Source organism: Acanthaster planci, linkage group LG09, assembly GCF_054643075.1.
Source record: "Acanthaster planci isolate LZ-2023a linkage group LG09, COTS_SCS, whole genome shotgun sequence".
In the NCBI taxonomy this organism is placed as follows: Eukaryota; Metazoa; Echinodermata; class Asteroidea; order Valvatida; family Acanthasteridae; genus Acanthaster; species Acanthaster planci.
The window spans coordinates 17,705,564-17,726,378 of record NC_141785.1 but is presented as its reverse complement, the minus strand read 5'-3'; the positions used below and the strand labels follow the sequence as shown (position 1 = coordinate 17,726,378).

Sequence of the window (20,815 nt, the reverse complement as noted above, 5' to 3'; positions counted from 1 at the left end):
TGAAGAATTGTGGACCACTTTTTCCTCGGGTACCTACTTAACCCTAAAATAATGAAAAGTCTCACACAAAACATCGCTGCGCAAGGACCAAAAGGCAATCCATGCGCCCTCAGGCTCCAAGGGCAAAAAAAGAATAGATCTAACATTGAACCCAAAATCGAGATGTCAGACCAAAAGAAAAAACAATAAGCAACATCGATTGTGAAAACTGCTTTAGACGTAGCGAATGCTACGTTTGCGTAGACTGTCAAAAGACCCCACCAGACTATTATTCTATTCTATTATATTTTCCAATCGATACTCCAAAATCTCGGTCGCTAACTCCCATATCCCTTCCGATAGGTTCCCTTGGCTTGCTCAGCCTCTCCAGACCCTCTGCCTCATTCCTTTCAACTCCAAAATCTCACTCCAAGCTCCAAAGTATCTATTTGGCAGACATCTCAGTTTGGGAGAAATCGACCACCCCTGTTCAAACTTTTAAACAGGGGTTGAAACTTTTGGCAAACCAAAATGTAACAAAAACTAGACAATTTGTTGGGCGAAAATCCCTCCGGTCGGGCAAATCAAACCCTCTCGGTTCGGACATATCAAAATCTCTTGGGTCGGACGAACATCTCTCGGGTCTGACAAATCAAAACCTCTTGGGTCAGGCAAAAATCTCTCTGGTCGGACAAATCAAAACCTCTGGGTTCGGACAAAACAACTACCCACAATCAATCGGCTCAACATCAAAAACCGCATCTCAGTTGGCAAGATCTCTAAACCCTGAAAGCTCGACCGATCAGAACATTGGTCGAAACTAGCCCAAACGATCGATCGACAATGTGTAGTTGTCGGTCACGCAAAAGTCTTTCACAAAAGTGGAAAACATACACCGCCGATTTTTTTCCTACGACGATTCTTTGCAATGCCAACGCACCGACGGCCGTTCGCGAATACAGACCCGACATTGAACCCTTTTGGCCATCGACCACGCACATTAGACAGTCTTGTTTGGAGAGAAAAAGCCGACCACAAAAAGCAAGGCACCTACACTACCCAAAACGACAACTTTGTTTTTGAAATCGAACGAGCTGAAGAAACAGAAATATATACATTCTCTAAACGGCACCTACAACAATTTTCAGAAGTTCTATATATGAAACCAAACGAGAAATTGCATGGTCGACGAACAGAGAAAATCTTGCCCGACAAGAACAGGCTAGATGTAGACTTTTAGAAACGATCGAAAAACAAGTCTATCTCGAGAAAAAATAACTACAATTTCTGTAAGGACTTCACATTCTACAACATTGCAACGTGCCGCCAATTTCAACGACAGACTACTATACGAAATATGAAAACGAAGCACAAAAAGGCATGTTTTATATGTTGCTAGGATTTGTGAAAAAAGGATCAAAGCTCAAAAAAATTCCCGGCGATCTATATGTTGTCGTTAAAAGATCACTAAAATCTTCCAAAACGAAGCAAAACGAAAAACTTAACAACAAAAATCTACTCTACAAGACCATCTCAAAAACGAAAACAATCTAAAAAACAAACTTGTTTTGAAAACGATCTTTTTTGCTATGGCAGTAAACAACCTATCTGAAAACACACCCATATAAAATCCAACGATGCTTTTTGCCAACAGTCAATGGATCGACATCTACGACCATCTAATATCAGTTTCTAAACTCAAACATGTTTTAAAAATAGACAAACCGAAAAAATCACCCACAAAATTGTTTGTTCCAAAGTCAACACCGATCTCATACTATGTTGCATCGAACAAGTTTGCGTGCGATTGATCCTTGGACGTCGTTTGTTTCTGGTCTAAGAGAAATTCGATACAACCCGATCGTGTTGCATTCGGTCGACAGACCACCTATACAATACGACGCGACACCGTGTCTAACGATGCAACACGTCGATTGGACCAGAGACAAAAAACAAAACAAAACGGCAACACGTTTCGGAAGGTGTGTATACGTAGGAACAGTATTTGATGATTTTCTCGAGGAACAAGATATCGAACTCCTGGCACTGGATAGTAGGCGTAGGGTACAACGGCTGATACTGGAATTGGACAATTTTTGCTCGCGTTTTTGGCACGATCGATTTCTTGTTTTGTGGGCAGCTTCTGGAAATTTCTCTAAGCTTCAACCAGATCGCCGTAGTGTTTGTTGGCAAGTATCGTTTTCGCTAATTTACCGTCGCTCGTTGCGTAAGACACGTGGACAGTTTTCGTGAGACAGTGTACATCAAATACTACAAAAGGCGAGCGACATAGTTTGTACGATCATTTTGTGTGTCGATGTTCTTCGCTTTGCAAGAGGTGGAGTTGGCCTTTAACTTCCAAAATTGATTCTCGAGATACAAAGCCAAAGAGGTAAATTTCGTCTACAAATTCTTCTTGGATCGGTTCTAAATTTTTAGGCGTGTCGCGGCAGTCGGCAACGTAGTCCAATGTTGAGACGTCAACGAGCACGTGGCTTTGGTACGTGTTTGACAACAGTAGAGAAGGCGTGATGCGTTTTATTTAGATCGTATAGACCTAATTTGTCGAGACAAATTTGATGGGCTGATTTTTGGAGGAGGCGGCAGACTCTCGACACTTGTTTTCTAAATCGAATCGCGTTTTTTTTATAGTATATGTATTTGGTTATAAAATTAGAAAGTATTTCCATTTTATTTGGTTAGATTGTCTTCCTATAAATGGTGAAACAAGTCTTTCTATCTATTTTACCACAATCAACCCTCTATTCCAAGTTAGGTTCTAACAATCAAAAGAGAACCGAGGGAATCCGTAGGGTATGTAAAACAGTAGCGAGATCGTTGAGCCTTCAGGGTTTAGCGATCTTGCCAACCTAAATGCGGTTTTTGATGTTGAGCCGATCGATTGTGGGTAGTTGTTTTGTCCGACCCGAGAGGTTTTGATTTGTCCGACCCGAGTTATTTTTCTCCGATTCGAAAGACTTTTGTCCTCCCTGAGAGATTTTGATTTGTCCGAACCCAGAAGTTTTGATTGGTCTGACCAGAGAGATTTTTGTCTAAGTTACATTTTGGTTTACCAAAAATTTCAACCCCTGTTCAAAAATTTGAATACCTTAGGCTATTCAATACAATTGCCTCCAACTTCAGTCCATTCACTAAGTGCATTTATGCACGGCATTAAACCAATGAATTGGAAAATGCTATTGAATTGAATAGCCGAATATGGCCGCGCAGTCGCTTCAATTAGCAGATCTGCGCAGAGCTGCCTATCCAGTGTATAGTTGGTGAGACTGTGACTGTCAGAACAAAAAAGGTAAGGCCGCAAGATGGCGCTATTTAGGCTTGTTTAGGTATGGCCGCGTACAGCTCACAAGTTCTGCGAAAATACAATACTTGATGTCGTTGAAACACGGACCATTTACCCAGGGATGTGCAACTTAAGCTCTGAGCTGGTTCAGTGCGTGTTACGGCTGGCACAATATCAAAGCAGAAATTAAGTTGGATTATGTAACACTTTCTCTAATAATAAAACATATATGCCTGTCTACCACTTTGTTTTCTTGTAATAAGTCAGGGTACACCCTTTCTAAAAATATCCTGCTCAAGATATTTTATCCTATACATTCGGAGAAAAGTGTACCACAAATTGGGGAATGTTGCCTCATTAAAACTTTGTTTCTCCTTGAAATCGATAAATGAAGAAGATGTATTCGTCAAAACGAATAGATTTAAGCACCGTGTCGGCGCGTCATTCGGCATAACCACAGCTGCACTGTACGCGCTGCATGCATGTCATTTTGTTGGCCAGTCTTAACCAAATTTGTGCCAAGGCTTTGAACATTGATGTATTGGAGGGAGGAGAATAAAATTACAAACTTTGCATGGATAATGGGACAGTGTATCAACATTGGAAAGTTTATTGACAATGGCAAAAGTAGGTCTAATATCAGGGATTCTTCTCTCTGTATTTTCTGGTCAAAGCAATACTTTGTATTTAATTGCAAGCTAAATACTACAAGTATCGCTAGGGATATTACTGGCCCCGCTTGTCCGTCTAATCTACAGGCAGTAACCGGGCATTTTGGGGCAATGTTTCCTATTAATAGTTTGACTCAGCGGTGACGATCATTGAAGACTTTGAAGTGTCAGAGTTGCAACTCCTTCTATGTCCTTCCTCTATGCACTAACAAATGGATGACGAGGAGAACCAGCGCATACGGTTCACAACATAAAGGAATAACGAGGAGATCCCGTAGCATCGAAATGTCAATTAACATTAACGGTTCGCTAACAAAGGAATAGATTAGGAGAACCGGCATCTAAATATCTGTGAACGTTGACGGTTTACTGGCAAAAAATGACGAGGAGAACCGTCGCATCTAAATATCAACGTGCACCAACAGTACAAGTCTTTTGCATTTGAAACGACCGAACAAGGGAAAGGGGTCGGCCTCTAAAGGGGACGTGCACAAATAGACCGGAAGCTGCTAGCAGCCACTGTTAAAAACTTCTGACCGGATAAAACATGAGGCTCAAGTACAAAGTTGAGGGATCTGTAAAGATTCTGAAATTCCGCGACCAAAAATACAAGCACTGCGCTGCCCAACATTGATTTGCTGTGCCACGTGTTGTTGTTTTATTGGCGCTTTCAGCAACTCGGGCTATTTGCGCCAATAACTGTACGTTTAAATTCATACACTTTATTAATCAGCATCACATTACGCAGTTAGGAAGAAGGTCCAGTTTTAGAGGCAGGAGGAAACTGGAGTACCCGGAGAAAATTTGCGAGAGCGAGTATGGACTGGAAACCAAATATTAAAGCCGGGGCCAAGCCGGGACTCGAACCCGGGCCTCATTGGTGCAAGGCGAGGAAAGAACCACTACGCTAACCCGCACCTGCTCCCGCTCCCGCTCCCGCTCCCGCTCCCGCTCCCGCTCCCCCCCCCCCGGCCATGTGCTTTTACCATTCTACTTAAATATTCTACTCCTTGTGCGTCATTGTTCGTCAGACGAACAATGACGTCATTATATGGCGCCTTAATTTACTGTATCTTCATTTACACTTAACTTGCACGCTTCATACATCCGAACCACTTTGGGCCGTTAATCTTGCGACTCGAATTTGTACAAGGCCGAGTGTACTACCCAAACCTACGCTGCCACGAACTCTTGCGTAATTTCAGGCTAGGATCAGAACTTGCCGCAGTAAGTTCCATGAAAGCTAAATATTCAACAGTCCACTCGTGAATATTTACAACTAGTCACAGCCGTAGCACACATACATGATTGGACACGTTCTGAATAGGCGCTCTCTACTGTATGCCCTAAATGAATTCTGATTGGTTACCGATCGCCAACGGTTGACACATTTGGCCTGCGGTATACATTGACGTACTAGTCCCATTGAACAACCGAGCCATTGTTTTATCCTACCATGTCTACTCATGTCAAACACAAGGCAGATCACTGGAATAAAATCCTTAAAATAGGGGAGCCCAACTTAAATCATTTTGACATCCATTTGAAATCCACAAGAGTTTCTGCTTCACCCATACATGTTACTCTCAGAGTGAAAGAAAATCGGTATTGAACATATAGAGGGGCTTGTGGGGTACCAGAACAATGGGAAGTACCCCATAGGGTACTTGTGGGGTACTAAGACGGTACCCCACAAGGATTTCACGAAATAGATATTTCAAATTTATTCACAAAGGAGGAATTTTTAAGTGCCATTCATCCGTCGCAAAATGAAGTATTTCAAATAAGGGACGTTAAGTTGAATTTCCAAAGTAGGAAAGTGAATCTGGTTCAAATGGGAGTGATTGGAAAATTTTGGCGTGTTGTGTGGGAGTTTTGTACACGAGAACAAAGGAAATACCCCACAAGTACAGCTGTGCAGGCGTGGCATACATAGTGTGGACCTCTGCACAAAAGAAGTCCACATAATGTAGGGTGCGATGGCGTAGTGTGGACTCGCACACGTCCACACAATGTTTCCCCCTCTCTGAAAAACAGTTTCAGAGACATTTTGGGGTCAAGGTTATCAAAGGTGGCAAAATGAAGAGGAACAGTCCAGGAAATCATCATAAAAAATCCAGCTCGAAGGAGGGTACTTAGAGAAAAAGGAGCATTATCCTCAAGTTTTTCTAATCACAGGAGAACAAAAGGAATGTCTACACTTTGTATGTAAAACAGGTAATTTTGTGTAAGGTTATGTTTACTCAATTGTGGCAATGCAAGTTGCGATTGCAAGTATGGTAGTGTAATAAGTACATATAGGCCTAGTTTAGTACACTCAGGTGTTACGTTTTGTCCTGTCAACACATGGCAGCTCCTTAGTCGTCATGTAATTAGACTCAATTGCTGTATGTTCCAAAAATGGGCTCCTCGAATGAAAGGATAATTTTGTGGGAGAAATATTGCTCTGTCTCTGGAAACTATTCAATTAAAAATTCATTAACCTCAACAGTTCCAAATCTTCCAATTTCAATATGATTAGACATACAGCTTGGGGTTTATTTCATTTTATAGCATAAACTTCTTGGGTACAAATTCCTGTATTAGGATTACATTAAAAATTGACATATTCTAAGCTGACCAACTGAGAAAAATTGTCACAACATTTTTTATTTTAAACACCCAAGAAAGATCTAAGCGGATTCTTCTAGCGTAGGAGCCATACTTTCAAAAACACTTGGTTAAAAAAAATTCCAACATGGCACTTTATGTTTAAAATGGGGTCAAAGGTCACAGACACATAACAAAGGTCATCTTGAATCTTCATTCACGACGATAAATTTCCACAGCATCAGTGAAGAGAGCATGCTCGTTTGATTATTTTGATACCATATGTGCACATATATTCAATAGATTTTAAGTGAAACTGTCCATTTTTGTTGATCACTATCCTGACCACATGAAAGGGCGAATTGTGCCAAAAACTGGCGAGTATTTTTTATTCACTGACGTCTATAAGCACAGCAATTTTTATCAAAATCTGAAGACCTAACGTCTAAAACTTTGTTGATGTGACATGGAGTTACTCAAATCTGAAATGAACTTATATTTCGTTGCTACATTATTTTTACCTTCACGTTCCCAGAAAGAAACTTCGACTTCATTTTCAATTCAAGATGATCGACACATTTTTTAATTTATACAATAAGAAATCAATGATGGCCTACTTTCTCAGCTGTAAAATCGGAAATGGTTGTAATATCTTTCATCCCACCATTTAGATCGTACGAGTACCAGGCAGAAAAGCAGATGGTCACTTTTAGTGACCAGTATTCAAACAGCAGAAAAATGGAATTCACGGTTATCAAAACGTTTGCATTCACTTTTCTGTTTACCCGAAAGAAAAAAAACCAGCTTTAGTAAAATCTGCTTTTCTAATATCCAAAAAGCAGAAAGGGAACGAACAGTTGTCAAAACGTTTTATCCACTTTCCTGCTTGTTACAGGCAAAAACCAGATGGCCACTTTTCGGTCTCCAAAGAACAGAGGAAAAGTAAAATCTGCTTTTCTAATAGCGGAAAAGCAGAAAAGTAGAGAAATTCATCACAACAAACTGTTCATTCTACTTTTCAGGTAAAGGAAAAGTCGAAAATTGCATGTTAGAAAGACGTAAAACCCGCTTTTCTTATTCTAATAGCAGAAAAAGCAGACAGCCACTTTTCGTCCTGCATACTGATAAATATAAACTGCTCAGAACAAGAGTATGGGTGTGTGTGGAAATAAGGAATTGACAAACAGAAAACCCGCACTACCAAAGAGGTACAACGAACACTAAATAACTTCTAGCTATTCCTTAAAATTTGAGGTGCCTGATACTGCAGTGTTTAAAGACATCATAAACAAACTCGTAGTGTCGATATGACTTTCCACATTAGTCTTACAGCTATAGAAGGAAAAATTACGTTGCACAACCAGGAAATGCGTAAAAATTGCGTCACATCTTGATTGCACTTAGATGATGTAACAACTTTGATTTGAAACTCAATCCGACCAAACTAAACGAAGAGATTCCTGTCAATCTTCTTGTTGACACGAGATGACGCGAAGATTGGAAGAGTTCAGGCGGATGGACGTCCATTTACCACGAGGGAAGGAACGGGAGCTTCCTCCCCTGAGGGTTGAAGGCTAGGCCCGGTGGATGGGCGGCCGGTAGGATGTGTGGTTGCTATGGAGATCCTTCCGGAAGCAATAACCAACACTTAGGTCAAAGTGGGCAACGCGTTGCAGCCGACGTCAAAGTGTTAAAGTGTAGTTTTTCATGTACGTCCAATTCTGCACAGGATTTGTACATTCAGTTTAAACGTGTATAGATTTAGTTAAAGGGCCAAATTCCACGATGTTTTCATGTTGGATTTGGGTTAAGACCTGTTTAACAATCGCTTTCACATAAAAGAAGGTAGGACCAGGCCTGGCTCTATGCAGGTAATCGACAACCGCAGCTTGTGCATAAAATTGCTGACTTTTCACTCTAACCAGCAGTGTATTTAAAATGTCGAAATAGTTCACTCACCACTACAAGTCTGTTTCATCGGGTCATGGTCCATGTACGAAGCTGGCAGGCATACGTCTTTATAAGACACTAGCAAATTAAAGACCTGATCAGAGTTGAGGACTTGAAAGCAGTTTTTTGTTTGCATAAAAAGTAAGTTTAGTGATATTTGGCACTATCTAAATAATGGAAACTATAGAGTTAACAAGGCAGCTGTCTATAAAAAGCGTTTTATACTGCGTGGGAAGTTTATTCCACAGTCTATATAAGAATAACATTTTTACATTTTACCCGTCATACCAAATGTTTGTCGTCTTTGTTCACAGAACCCAAACTAGAAGTAGTCAAATCAACAGAACAGCCTGTTTAAGTAGCCTAGTATGTGATTAGTGGAATTGAAGCCATGGACGTCATAAAAAAGAAGAAAAAAGGACTCGCAATGCCCTTAATCAGCAATACATTTGGCGCCGGTGTCGTCAATTGGTACAAGAGCATTGCGAGTCCAGCATATCTTTTTATGACGTCCACGGTTTTGGCAGACTAAGCTTACGGGCGGGGTCAGTCATGAGACATGCGCAGTGAGCTGAGCGGGGCTAAAAAAGCCCATCGACTCCAGCGCTTGAAGTATGTACCGCGTCATTAATCACCCAAAGCTGTATGGTGCAATAAGTCAAATAATTCTATAAAAAATACCGACCTCGTTTTTGTGGGAACACCGACACATATTTAAGCAAGTCATGGACGAATAAGGAAGGAAGTACATATGTACCGCATTACTAGTTAAAAGCAAGCTGGAGTTAGGATGTATGTCCTGGTATTAAATACGAAAAAGATGGCACAGACATGCCACATCAGTCTACGCCTATACGTCTATAAAAGCATACCAAAAATGTTTAACCTAACGCCACTATATCATATTTTCGTACTAAGGTCGTGCTTTGAAGTATTCCAAAATTAAGGAACCATTTTTTTTAACTGAAACTTTGACAGGCTCCCCTCGAATAGACTTTTTTTCTTTCTGTCGTATACATGTGATGTTAAAATAGGTCCCATTCAATTCGTCTTCGTCAAACTATATTTCAAATTTACGAAGAATGATATTTTTGCTATATTCGATCAATCAATATATATTTAACATGAATATTTTGATAGGTTAGGCAATTTTCATGGGATAAAACGTTTTTAATTCGTAGAATTCGTAGCTTACTAAAAAAAACACAGAACAGCTTCATTTCTTTTGTAAAATCATTTCCAAAAAATGAAATTAACATGGTTTCGTACTGGAAAGGAAAGGTAATGGAAAAAGCAAAGACTATGATTTTCATTCAGAAAATGAGTGGTATTTCATTGAATCACCAAGTGTCAACTACCTTCAGGTTGAACAAACCCTGCGGATGCATGGCAAAACTGTGGCCTCGAAAGCTAGTCTAGTTTCGGAGAATATTCACCCAGGCCTGATGTGTTTTTTTCTATGACCCGCTATTGGTTTCCGCTGACACACTTTCCAACCCGGATCCCGAGGCTTCCTTCCGAGTATTATGAAAGTATCAAACTTCACAGTGTACAGGTGATTGAATCTGCCATTGGCTATACAGCCCATATTGGGAAGGGGCGTCGTCATGGGTGGGGGCCATTCAAGCACCGCACCTACAAAGGCGGATCCACGCGGCGGGGCAACGGGGGTCATGCATGTCCCCTTAAAGAAAAGGACCTTTTTTTTTTAGAGAGAGAAATGAAAGACATGCGATGGGGGTATTCTCCTTCCTTCTGAAATCGTCTAAAAGGCCAGCATATGTGAATAAATAAATAAAACTTTGAAAGGCCAAAAAGGTTACACATAGAGAATCATCCAAACCCCGAAACAATCCCTCCTTGCTTTGGCTACGCCTTTGCCCCCCTCCAAGTATTGGTTTGTCTTCAAAAGCTGCAACGTGAGCTCCCTTGAATTTTACGTTTTATGCCACTCTTATTGCGGAGTCGGAGAGCGGATATCGGCTGGGATAAGTAGCACAAGTGGCCGACCCAAACTCGGGCTAACAGACTAAAGTTTGTAGGCCAGTAAAGTAAATTGGCCTAAAATTGCCGGTATGCCCGGACCAAATCACGATAGACTGTCAATTCAGAGCATTTTGTGACACGTGGACTGGACGGTTGTCAAAGGAGGATGGAATCTACCAGCAGGACTGCCAGCTTGTATACTTTTATTAAAAGTATTGGACCAAACGGTTGCTCTATCTGCAATGGTGTGTAGGCATCAATTTTCAAAATGGCAAAGGGCCTCATGACTATTTTGAGGGGTGATTACCTCTGGAGAGAAAGATCTCCAAATGTCATCGCTTCAAGCCACTGAAAAGTGAAAAGAGGATGAAAAATGAAGTGAGCTTTAATTTGTTACGAGTCTTGAGCAACTGAGAAACTTGTATTTTTTTCCTGATTTTTCGAAGCGGGGATATGTATCACTGCTTATTTACTGGTCTGCAACTCTAAACCTGTTGGGACGCCACTACCACGGGTGGCACAACACTCACGCGCGCAAGTTTGTTTACTTGTGGGGCAAATTCGGTCATCTTAAGAAATCAAAACCATGGCCTAAGTGTGTTAATGTACATAGCTCATTTGACAAACTGAACTGTGGAAGTGAGCACGCCAGAGGAGTGAGGCTTATTGCACGAAGCATAACAGATTCACAATGTTGCCGTCAATGGGGGCTCTTATGGAAAATGACAAATAGTTCAGGCGCGCTTCAATGGACGAACACAGAACAACACGATTTTTGTCCTGTAAGGTTCAGTAATGCATGCTCGTGCGATCATTTATGTGGATTGGACGGAAACGCATTGAATTAAGGTAATTTCTGGGGGGGGGGTCAACTAGGGGTTAAACACATTTTTGAAAGAGGTAAATTTTCTGACGGGGGCACTTTAAGTGCCCATATTTCTTTTAAAGAGGACACTAAGAGCAAATGAAATTTGGCTTGTATGCATAGATGTGTACATTTCTGTGTATTTCAAAATTTAAAGGAGGATACCCAGGGTAGAAATTTCCGCTGGGAGGAGACACGTGCCAACTGCTCCCCCCCTCCCATACGTCGGTGGTATGAGACCTGCTGTGGTTCAGCCGAATGAAAAATCTTCAATCTTGCAAGCGCACAAAACCTAGAAAACGTGCACACATGGCTATACTCATCATGCCGGTACGGTACGCGGCAAGAAGTGATGTCTAATATTTCATAAATTGCCACAAAACAGACTCGAAACACAACTATACAGAGAGTGAATAGCAGAAGAAATACGCCTTTAAACTGAGACAAATCGGGTTTATCCTAACTATAAGTCGTTAATATTGTTTCGATAATTTTGAACATAGGCGTAATCAACCCGGGGAAGAGTTATATATATCCTCCACTTTCTGAAGTGGGGGGATGGGCTATTGGGTCATCCCGTCACCTTTTGCTGGGAGAAAAAAACTTAATTTTAAAGTGGATTTTTAAGAATTTTTCAAACTTCTAACGACTAAAATAGATTCAGCATCACCCAAAAAGGGAGAAAACAATTTTATAAGCCATAAAGATGCCTTTCTGAATACATATTACAGATGTACATCAATGTCATGAACATCGACCTCTACGTAGAGTCATAAATTATGGTGTCACCCCTCCTCAAACTTTCATGGCCGGGCAAGTCATCCCCCAACTTTCTCCATCCCCCATCCCTCAATTTCCAGCAAACATTTACGTCACTGATTTTGAAACAGTTCTGATGACTCTAACTGAATCGGAGCCTTTGAACTAAAGTGTAAATTGCATTGGGTTCGGCCCATAGCCAGAGCAACATCTGAAACCAAATCGCTCTTTGTCGTTCCGAGCGCCTTCAAGTGTCTATCTTATGCCTACTAGCACGCCTGGTCGCTCCTAATTGTTTCAGACGTCGCACTCTTGCCGTACTTAATTCAAATTTTCTTTTAATTTGGCTCGGCGCGACATTGGAACGCCTGTCTGAAACACGTGTTAATATTTCTATCTCTACTCAAGGCAGGATTAACCAGTAACTATGGCTAGAGCCTGTTAGAAAAAATTCGGTGCTACAAAACATAAGTTAAGGGTCAACAAATATACCACATATTTTGTTCCAAGTTTTAGCGCACTCTCCTTGAATTTTCGAATTTTGGGAAATCTTCAGACGAAAGCTTATAATACACAGCTTCGAATCAACATGAAATGCAAACCTCCAGCACGCACGTACCAGTGCGATGAAACTGGTGCTGGTACCTTGGGCAGAGTGTGTTCCACGGAGCACTGGCGCCTATATAGGGCTATAGAATTAATCGGGCCTAGACTATGCTTTTACAGTACACTTTAAAAGGAAATCGTGTAAACCTGAAAAAGTTCTACTGGGAAATGCCACATTCTAAAATGGAGGTCAATAGAGGAAAACAGAGTTTTAAGTGTCTGACGTTGTGTCGGTATTCATTTTCCAACAGCACTCGGAATGTTCTTTCCCCACAAATTCAATATTAAAAACTGTCCTCGTTAGGGTCCTCCTCAAGTATCATTCCCCGACAGGCTCTCTCCAAGGTCTGGATCTGTTGGGTGATGTTGCGCAAGGTGCCAGACACAAACGTCTGGATGTTGCCGTGCCCTTGTTTCCGACGCTTGAGCCGGTTGAACTCCCGCAGCAGCCGAAGATCGCTCAGGGTGTCCGACAAGGCGGTCCCGAAGTGTTCGTTGGAGAGGGTCATGATCTCCCCCTCCCCAGCTCGCAGATTCTCCAGGACGATCTGCAGCCTGGAGCCAGCCACGTCCGTGCAGGAATAATAGCGTTTAGCCGGCGAGAAGGCTCTCACCGGCAATGACGTCATTGATGAGGTCGCCAACGCCAGACCCAAGAAAAGGCAAAAGGATAGATCCATACTTCTGAAAAGAAAAAAAACAGCAGGCAGGAAGTGTAAAGTGTGTTTCATCGACATCTCCTTTGCCTACTTTTCTGACACAACGATAATTTATTAAAGGAAATCGCTGACATAAACATGCTGAAAATACATGTACATGAAATTCTAATCTGGATATAGTGACGGTAAAAGCAGTCACCGTACACTTACAGGAACAGGGGTGCTTTCCAACAGCGAAAACATTGCCAGACCTACCGTAAACGTACATTTTGGCTCTAAACAGAAAAGCTTGTACAGTGCTTGGGGCTGTTACTGTTGGCACCCCAATAATGATAAACCCATATGAGACTCCATGCAACCTGTGAAACTGTAATTGCTCAAACTCTAAGAATAATGCGTTTTGGCCTATACTTGCATTCAAATTACATTGAAGAACACATACAAATAATCATTCCATTAGCAGGAAGAGCACTTGCAAGAGATGTTGACAATGTAGAGCTCTAGTTTGCATTAAAATATTACACATTCTATACCTTAGTGTGCTTTCTAAGAAATTGGTTATGGCCAATAATTGGTTTATAATTCCATGTAGATGTCGAGATTTAGCAGCTTTATCCTGGCTCCGAAGAATGCTTTGGTGTCACGTAGGCCTATAAGGCACTCAGCCCAGCCAGTTAAGGGGATATCTCGAAAAAATATTGCAAAAGTGCCAAACGTAGCTTTTTACAACAGTTTATACTTAGAGGTCGTTCACTGGCCGTGTGTAGAGGAATCCCCCAACTTACTTTGCTCAAGAAGCTGTATAGTACCGGAAATTTTCACCTGAAATAGTAGCACACCTTTCATGAATATGCAAATTCTCGACATAAAATCTCAAGAAGCCTCAATCACCGTCGTGGGTGAATAAATAAAAACCGAAAATATGGATGAGTTAGACACAAGACGCATTTGAGAATATCAGTTTTAAAAAAACAAATCGCCAGGATCTTCACCATTGGACAGAACTAACTTGAAACTTACTGACAACACTTACTTTTGGAGAGAAGGGTTTTCTTTTCTCTTCCGCTCGAGTATAGCCTGTGAAGCCGACAAACCCAAATATCTCCTTTGTTCCAACCGTTCCAACAGACATCTGCTTCTGTCGTCAAGCTGCGCCAGCCTTTTTAACCATTTTCATCCAATCTTTCCAATCATTTTACAAGCAGCATAAATTTCAAAGCGACGAGGTATCAAATGACGTGTATATCCACGAAAGGAAGATCGATTCCAACCGGTAAGCCCTCTGGACAAACTAAAATAACAAAATTTAATGATGGAGAACCCTTTCTAAAATCTCGGGTCGATTCTTCGTGTTTACGTGTTTCGGCCGAAAACTGCTGAATCGAAATATGCGATTTTGGATCACACAATTTATATTTGCTGAATTGTTTCAATTGTCCCATCGGCAAAGTACACGATCCCATATAAAAAGATATCTGTATTTTAGATCCAAATCGATTCCTTGTAAGTGGATCCCTTCGCAGAATTCAATATACGATGGATATGGTTAATCTAATTAAACTCCCTTCGTTTAAATTGCTAGTACACACAAGACGAACAACCTTAACTTACACGGTCCTCGACCAAGCACCTGATATGAAGCAGCGGTGTCTTTTAGGGAACGTTGGGCTACACGACTGTGAACTAAACCGCAGACGCAGATGTAAAACGTTATTTTGAATCAGAACACACGGAAGACAGGGATCCAGATGGAGAGCGCAGCGCCAGCTTCAGATTTTGGAAACAAAATGGCTGTTCAGTTTGAGTACAAAAGGGCGTGTGGCTGTTGTATACCAACAGTTCACGTGCACTGGTGCATACACGTGCCAGTTTGTTTCCAACAGTAGTGACCCTCATGTCGCAACTCTAGCGAAGACGCCCTTCCTTGGAAAAGGCGTACAAAACTAAAAGTGGCTAGCTCTCGCTAAAAGTCCACTTATGAACAAAAGACAACCTACCGCCAGACTTATATGACGTGTCATACCGAGAGGTAGCCTCATCCCAAAGAAAGGTCATAAAAGGCTACACAAAGAACCCCCTATAAAAAGAGATTTGGATACGCCCTTGGGTATAACGACCAATAGCTGATTTTTATATCGACAGATGCTAATATGCAGTCATGAAAAGCGTGGCCCGATCGCTATAATTTCCATGTTTAATATTTCCATTTATTTGCTTTTTTTCTGTGCTCATTTGGTGGTTTGCTTCCATGCCTGTCTGTACCAGTTTCCTTCGCATCTATTCTGTTGGACTTGTTATGTTACATTGATCGATCCTCGCCTATACCTCAGATTAAGAGTAAATAACAGGAATTAATCCGTAATTTCTAGAACTTTATGAGTGAGAACGCTCCAATTGTGCATGCCATCCACACTGCGTTGATTTTGCCTGGTATCCGGGGTACAGTGTGTGCACAGTTTACCAGGAAAAAACACTTACCCGTGGTCGCCTCATGGTTCTTTCTCGAACTTGCCGACTATTGTTGATTTAATCAGACGGGCGGTTCTCGGCTGGAGTAAATGACCGAGCAAGTGGGCAGCGAGCCAGCTAGCAACGGAAGCGTTTCTCGGGAAAGAGTATGATAATCAGTATTCTGTATACCTGAAGGGCGTCGAGGAAATGGAGCAAAAGTGATCGGTTGGTTTTGCCGTTTGTCATTCCACGCATTCTGCAGACAGAGGCGGTGGTTTCTGATCAGGGCTCTGAATCTCACTGACTAGACTTCGTTGGCAAGAGATTTACGAGCACCAAGCATCATGAATTCCACGCAGATGAGCACCGGCATCTCTGGTGCAGTTCCCGGCAACTTCGTTACTACCGAGGCGGCAGCTTGGACCACAGCGATGGGCAACGGCACGGCCGGGCCTAACGGCGGTGGGCCGATGTATAGCTACGGAGAGAGAGTGTTCATCGGCGTCATGTGGCTCCTTATCTCCATCCTGGGCATGACGGGAAACGGGATGGTCATCCTGGCTGTCGCCCTGTCCAGAAAGCTCCGGACCCCGACCAACGTCTTTGTGGTCAACCTGGCGGTGGCGGACTTTTTGTCCTGCTTCTGTCTGCCATGGAGCGTGGCGGGACTGTTCAGCCTTGATGGGTTGCCGGGAGCTCAAGTACCCTGTTTGATCACCGCCTTCATCAGCTTCGTCAGCTCCGGGGCGAGTCTCTACCACATGGCCAGTATCGCCCTTAACCGAGTGCTTCTTATCAAGAGGCCTATGACCCTCTACCAGTGGCTCTACACACCTACCAAAATCTCCTTCCTGGTTTCCTCGTCCTGGCTCGTGGCTATCTGTGTCATTCTCCTCCCTCCGCTGGCAAGTATCGGCGGTCTAGGCTACGATGAGCAAGAGTACACCTGTACCGATCAAGACTCCCATCCGGCGTCCAAGCTCTACGCGCTGATCCAGGTCGTCATGTTCTTCCCCGTCCCCATGCTCATCATCATCGTCTGCTACGCGGTAGTCTTCGCCCACGTCCGGAGTCATTTCATCGCTCAACGCAAGCGCCGCCCCTCCACCGTGCCGTCCAAGGATACCCCGAGCGGTCCTGTCTCCAGCAACTTCATCCCATCCGACAGCCCCGAGGAGGTCCAGGGGCCCGATACCATGGACAACCAGGTGCACGCGCGACTCAACCGCCAACAGATCCAGATAACCAAGAACCTTCTTATGATCGTGTTGGTGTACGTCGTGTGCATCACCCCGTACAGCATCATGCTGTTCACCGGTAGCGATCGCTACACGCTATACGGCGGTACCATCTTTCTCTGCAACACGTGGATCAACCCCATCGTCTACGCTACCAAGCATCCACAGCTCAAGGTGGTCCTGCGAATGATGCTGCGATGCCGTTGCAGCAAGATTCCAGAGCCCTCTAGGCTGGTGCGCAGGCTCTCCAGCAAGACCATCGCACTGAACCAAGTTAAGGTCAATAAGGCTTAAATTGAACTTGCATCATGAAGAACTACTTCGATTCTTAGTGATATGGACCTTAGTAAATTGATGAAACCAATAGATTTTATTACCGATAAGAAATGATAAAAATAATAGCGGTACTTAATCAGCGTACATCCAAACCAATACACAGAAGACATGAACATGCTGTTACGGTTCAGGTTATCGTTCGACATCATGACATGATAGATCTTTTCGGTCTGTTCCCACTTTGTAGAGCGACTTGTTGTTACAAGTCTCTTGTCAAGTTGTTTGTCATTGCAGACACCTGTGAACTTATTTCATTTTAACAAGTGTCAAAGTCTATCCATAGTCTGGCAAAAAACTAAACCATAATTTTTAACAAGTTTACATCATTTCATCCTGAACGATAGGACCATTTAATGTTGAATGTGGTACATATAGAGGTTTTTTAATGATACTAATTAGGACAATAGTTGTCCATCTTCAGTAGAGGACGAGTCGTGTTGAAATGGAAATATGCGACTAAAATTATTATTTTTTAGATTGTTTGTAATGGAATAAATGTGACTGTTTAAACCCTTATATTTGATTGTTTTATTTCACGAATACCTAGTGTTTATGCCAATTTCGTTTACAAATTGAAAGCTAATGTCTGATATGAATGGCTTTAAAATACTTCAAGTTATAGAAAGTTGCTTCTATTACTTATTACCTTTCCCCCAAAGCTTAGCAAATTGTTGCTTTGACTATTCCGTTGAAAATCATTTTATAAGGCTTTAGAATGTAACATAATTATTGCACATGTAAATAAGCAATTAAATCTAAACAATAAAGAACTGTGTACAATGTAAATACAATGTGTTATTAGTTGAAATATAAGACCAATTTACAGAATGAGTGTGGGGTTCGAAACATTAACACTTTAACAGTTGTTTGGTTTTCTAAAAGCACTTATTTAAAATTCCTGTTGAATGAAAACAATCTTAGGCCTTCACTGGAGTCTTCATTGATGTTATATTTGAAGAGATGAAGGATGCTATGCTCAAAATTACGTGAGAAGATTCTTTGAGGGAATCATTCTGGCGTGTACGCGATCGTTTTTACTGCTTTTGTTTTTCGCAATAATGTTGGTAATCAGGAATTATGAACATAGTGCTACAATAACGGGCCTCTATAAATGCTCATATCTTTATTAATAAAACATGATTTAAATTCAGCGTTCGTTTCTTATTACGCATCTTGGCGGCGGTTCGTTTGGTAACGTGTTTAGCGCCGAGGCTGCGCTGTTAGGTCCTGGGTGGAAGTCCTTCGACAACAGAAAGATTCAGAAACCAGATAAATATCACAGAGATCAAGATCGAAAATGGCTGCCTCTTGAAACAAATTCATTTATGAGGCTATGCGTGGGCCAATTATTAGGTTATGCGCACGCCAATCCACCAAGAACCAACCGCGAGCAATTTAAATGTAAATAGCCCGATATCTTGGCTGGTAACCTTTCTATAAGCAACACTTACATACTGCTGTGCATTGCTACTTTTCCGTATAACGTTGCCATAATTGTCATAATCCTAAGTACAACAATTTGGTTGTATCTTTGAGTTAACTTACTTTGTAAGAGTTGAGGTGATTTACCACAAAGTTGCGCGGAATTTATTCTTCTATAGTTTCATAATTTTAAATTGTATAATTGTGTTGTCCTTTTTATCAAAGTACCGGTAACCAGTTTGATTTAAGTTTTGTATATATTAATAACTGTACAGTTTGACAAAGTCGGGCCTGCGGCAAGGGAAAACCTCAAAACAGTATTAATAGAATCGAAAATGGAATTGAATTAATACTTAATTAATTCTTGCCATTGAGATTAAAACATTACGAATGTGATTATTAAGATAGAGCAGTTAATGAGTCATTCAATCTTGAAGTTCAGAATTCCGACAGCAACAGCAAACATGGGCGTACCTTAGGAACATCCCCAAAGTAATACCTTACGAGTTTCTTACGTGAAATCTTAGAATGGAGGGATGATACTTGACCCCAGCACAGCCGGAGAGGTAGAGTTTGCGCACGTTTTCAATCTTGGGCATATATTTTATTCAACAACTGTCGAGGTGTTGAATTGGCAATCGATAGTCTATGCCAAAACACGCGGCAATTTCACCTTTACTTCGCGTTAAAATTGAGGATGACACAATATTGCTTGTTTTCTCATCCGGATGCAAAGATCTGCCGGGGGGAGAAGTAGACCTGTGGTCTCTATCCTCCGGTTAAAGGGAGATATATAGCCCCTATATCTCTGCAGATGTGTCGCCAACGTACAATGAACCCCTCCCCCCAAAACTTGACGTTTCCCTATAAATCCCAGGTGGGTAAACATCATCAGCCCATTTTGTGACAGACAACCCACTTTGCCGAATTTTTCTTGAGCAGATACACGGAGCCTCTTTTTTTTTGGGGGGGGGAGGTTGAGTCGAAGGGCACTTTTGCCTGCAGATGAAGGGTACAACAAGTCGATGGCATGAACCTAACAAGCCTGCAGGAGGTATAGGCCTTGAGTCAACAAGTCAAGGAAATGCAGATGGCAAGGGTCACGGTCCTGCTAGTCTTTCCTGCTAGACTTGCACTGAGGCGTTTTAATTAGTTTCTCACCTGACTGCTTATGTTGCTATTAATAACCAGGGACTTCAAGGACTTTATCTTTCGAGAACGGTACTTAACAACGATAGCCTTGAGAGTCACATTTGCTATTGGAGGCCATTTTTTCAACATTCATTTGGAAGCATTGTTATTGGTTTCCTGTATCATTGCATTTGTCATAAGATACTGGAAATACAATAAAACGAAAAGGAGATAAAAGTAAACCAGCAAATATTGAGAGGAAACCCTTATTGTGTTGTTGGCAAAGATTTTCAGAATATTCGAGGAAATTTATTTGAATATCCAGGGCAGCAACAATGTCGTTGGGGCGCCATATAGTACGATCGTAAGAATCATTTCACTTCGTTCACATATTGGCCTAGTCGTGTCTCTCCCTTAAATAACTTTTAGTCTAGACCCTACACCTGTTGCATATGCTTACATTAATAAAGTTAAGGAAATTTATGTTATCAAACCACGGGGGGGGGGATCGGGGAACCCCCCCCCAGCCAAAAAATTGTTTTGAAGAAAGAAAGGCGATTTCTTTGGTCTATTTCCTTCCAAACCGTTACATGACAAACTTTCAAAAGTCTGTGGCCCCCCGAAAACAAGATTGGCCCTCCCGAAAATTATATTCTAGCTCTGCTATTGCGCACTACCTAAACGACGGAGACTCTAGCACACCACGAGCAATTTGTGTTTGTCCGTATATGTATCATTGCCAAAAACATGTTCATGTCTTGTATTGTCCTATGTTATAATATGTATGTCTGTCAATAGGTTAGGGTACAAAAGCAAATCTATGCTTCACCCTTTAACTAAATGTTGTTCTTTAACGTGTTAATGTATGT

At 41.8% G+C, this 20,815-nt stretch overlaps 2 protein-coding genes across 4 annotated transcripts; one reads left to right on the top strand and one right to left on the bottom strand.

Moving 5' to 3' along the window:
* Positions 1-8,710: 8,710 nt before the first annotated feature.
* On the bottom strand, positions 8,711-15,989 carry LOC110976644 (uncharacterized). 3 transcript variants are annotated; one of them, XM_087141355.1, is made up of 3 exons: positions 14,980-15,801; positions 14,402-14,659; positions 8,711-13,393 (listed from the first exon to the last, which is right to left on the bottom strand). In XM_087141355.1, the coding sequence occupies exon 3, from the start codon at positions 13,387-13,389 to the stop codon at positions 12,994-12,996; it is 396 nt and encodes a 131-aa protein (XP_086997481.1). In that variant the 5' UTR covers positions 13,390-13,393; positions 14,402-14,659; positions 14,980-15,801; the 3' UTR covers positions 8,711-12,993. The 3 variants fall into 3 exon arrangements, with proteins under 3 accessions (XP_086997481.1, XP_086997482.1, XP_086997484.1); XM_087141356.1 differs by lacking the exons at positions 14,402-14,659; positions 14,980-15,801 and adding an exon at positions 15,847-15,989; XM_087141358.1 differs by lacking the exon at positions 14,402-14,659 and having other exon boundaries at positions 14,980-15,811.
* Positions 15,990-16,021: 32 nt separating this feature from the next.
* LOC110976684 (melatonin receptor type 1B-A-like) lies at positions 16,022-19,218 on the top strand. The gene has a single exon (XM_022230169.2). The coding sequence runs from the start codon at positions 16,164-16,166 to the stop codon at positions 17,349-17,351; it is 1,188 nt and encodes a 395-aa protein (XP_022085861.2). The 5' UTR covers positions 16,022-16,163; the 3' UTR covers positions 17,352-19,218.
* Positions 19,219-20,815: the final 1,597 nt, after the last annotated feature.

Bases quoted from the DNA above. Each gene is read 5' to 3' on its own strand.
- LOC110976644 (XM_087141356.1), bottom strand. From the start codon at position 13,389: ATGGATCTATCCTTTTGCCTTTTCTTGGGTCTGGCGTTGGCGACCTCA.
- LOC110976684 (XM_022230169.2), top strand. From the start codon at position 16,164: ATGAATTCCACGCAGATGAGCACCGGCATCTCTGGTGCAGTTCCCGGC.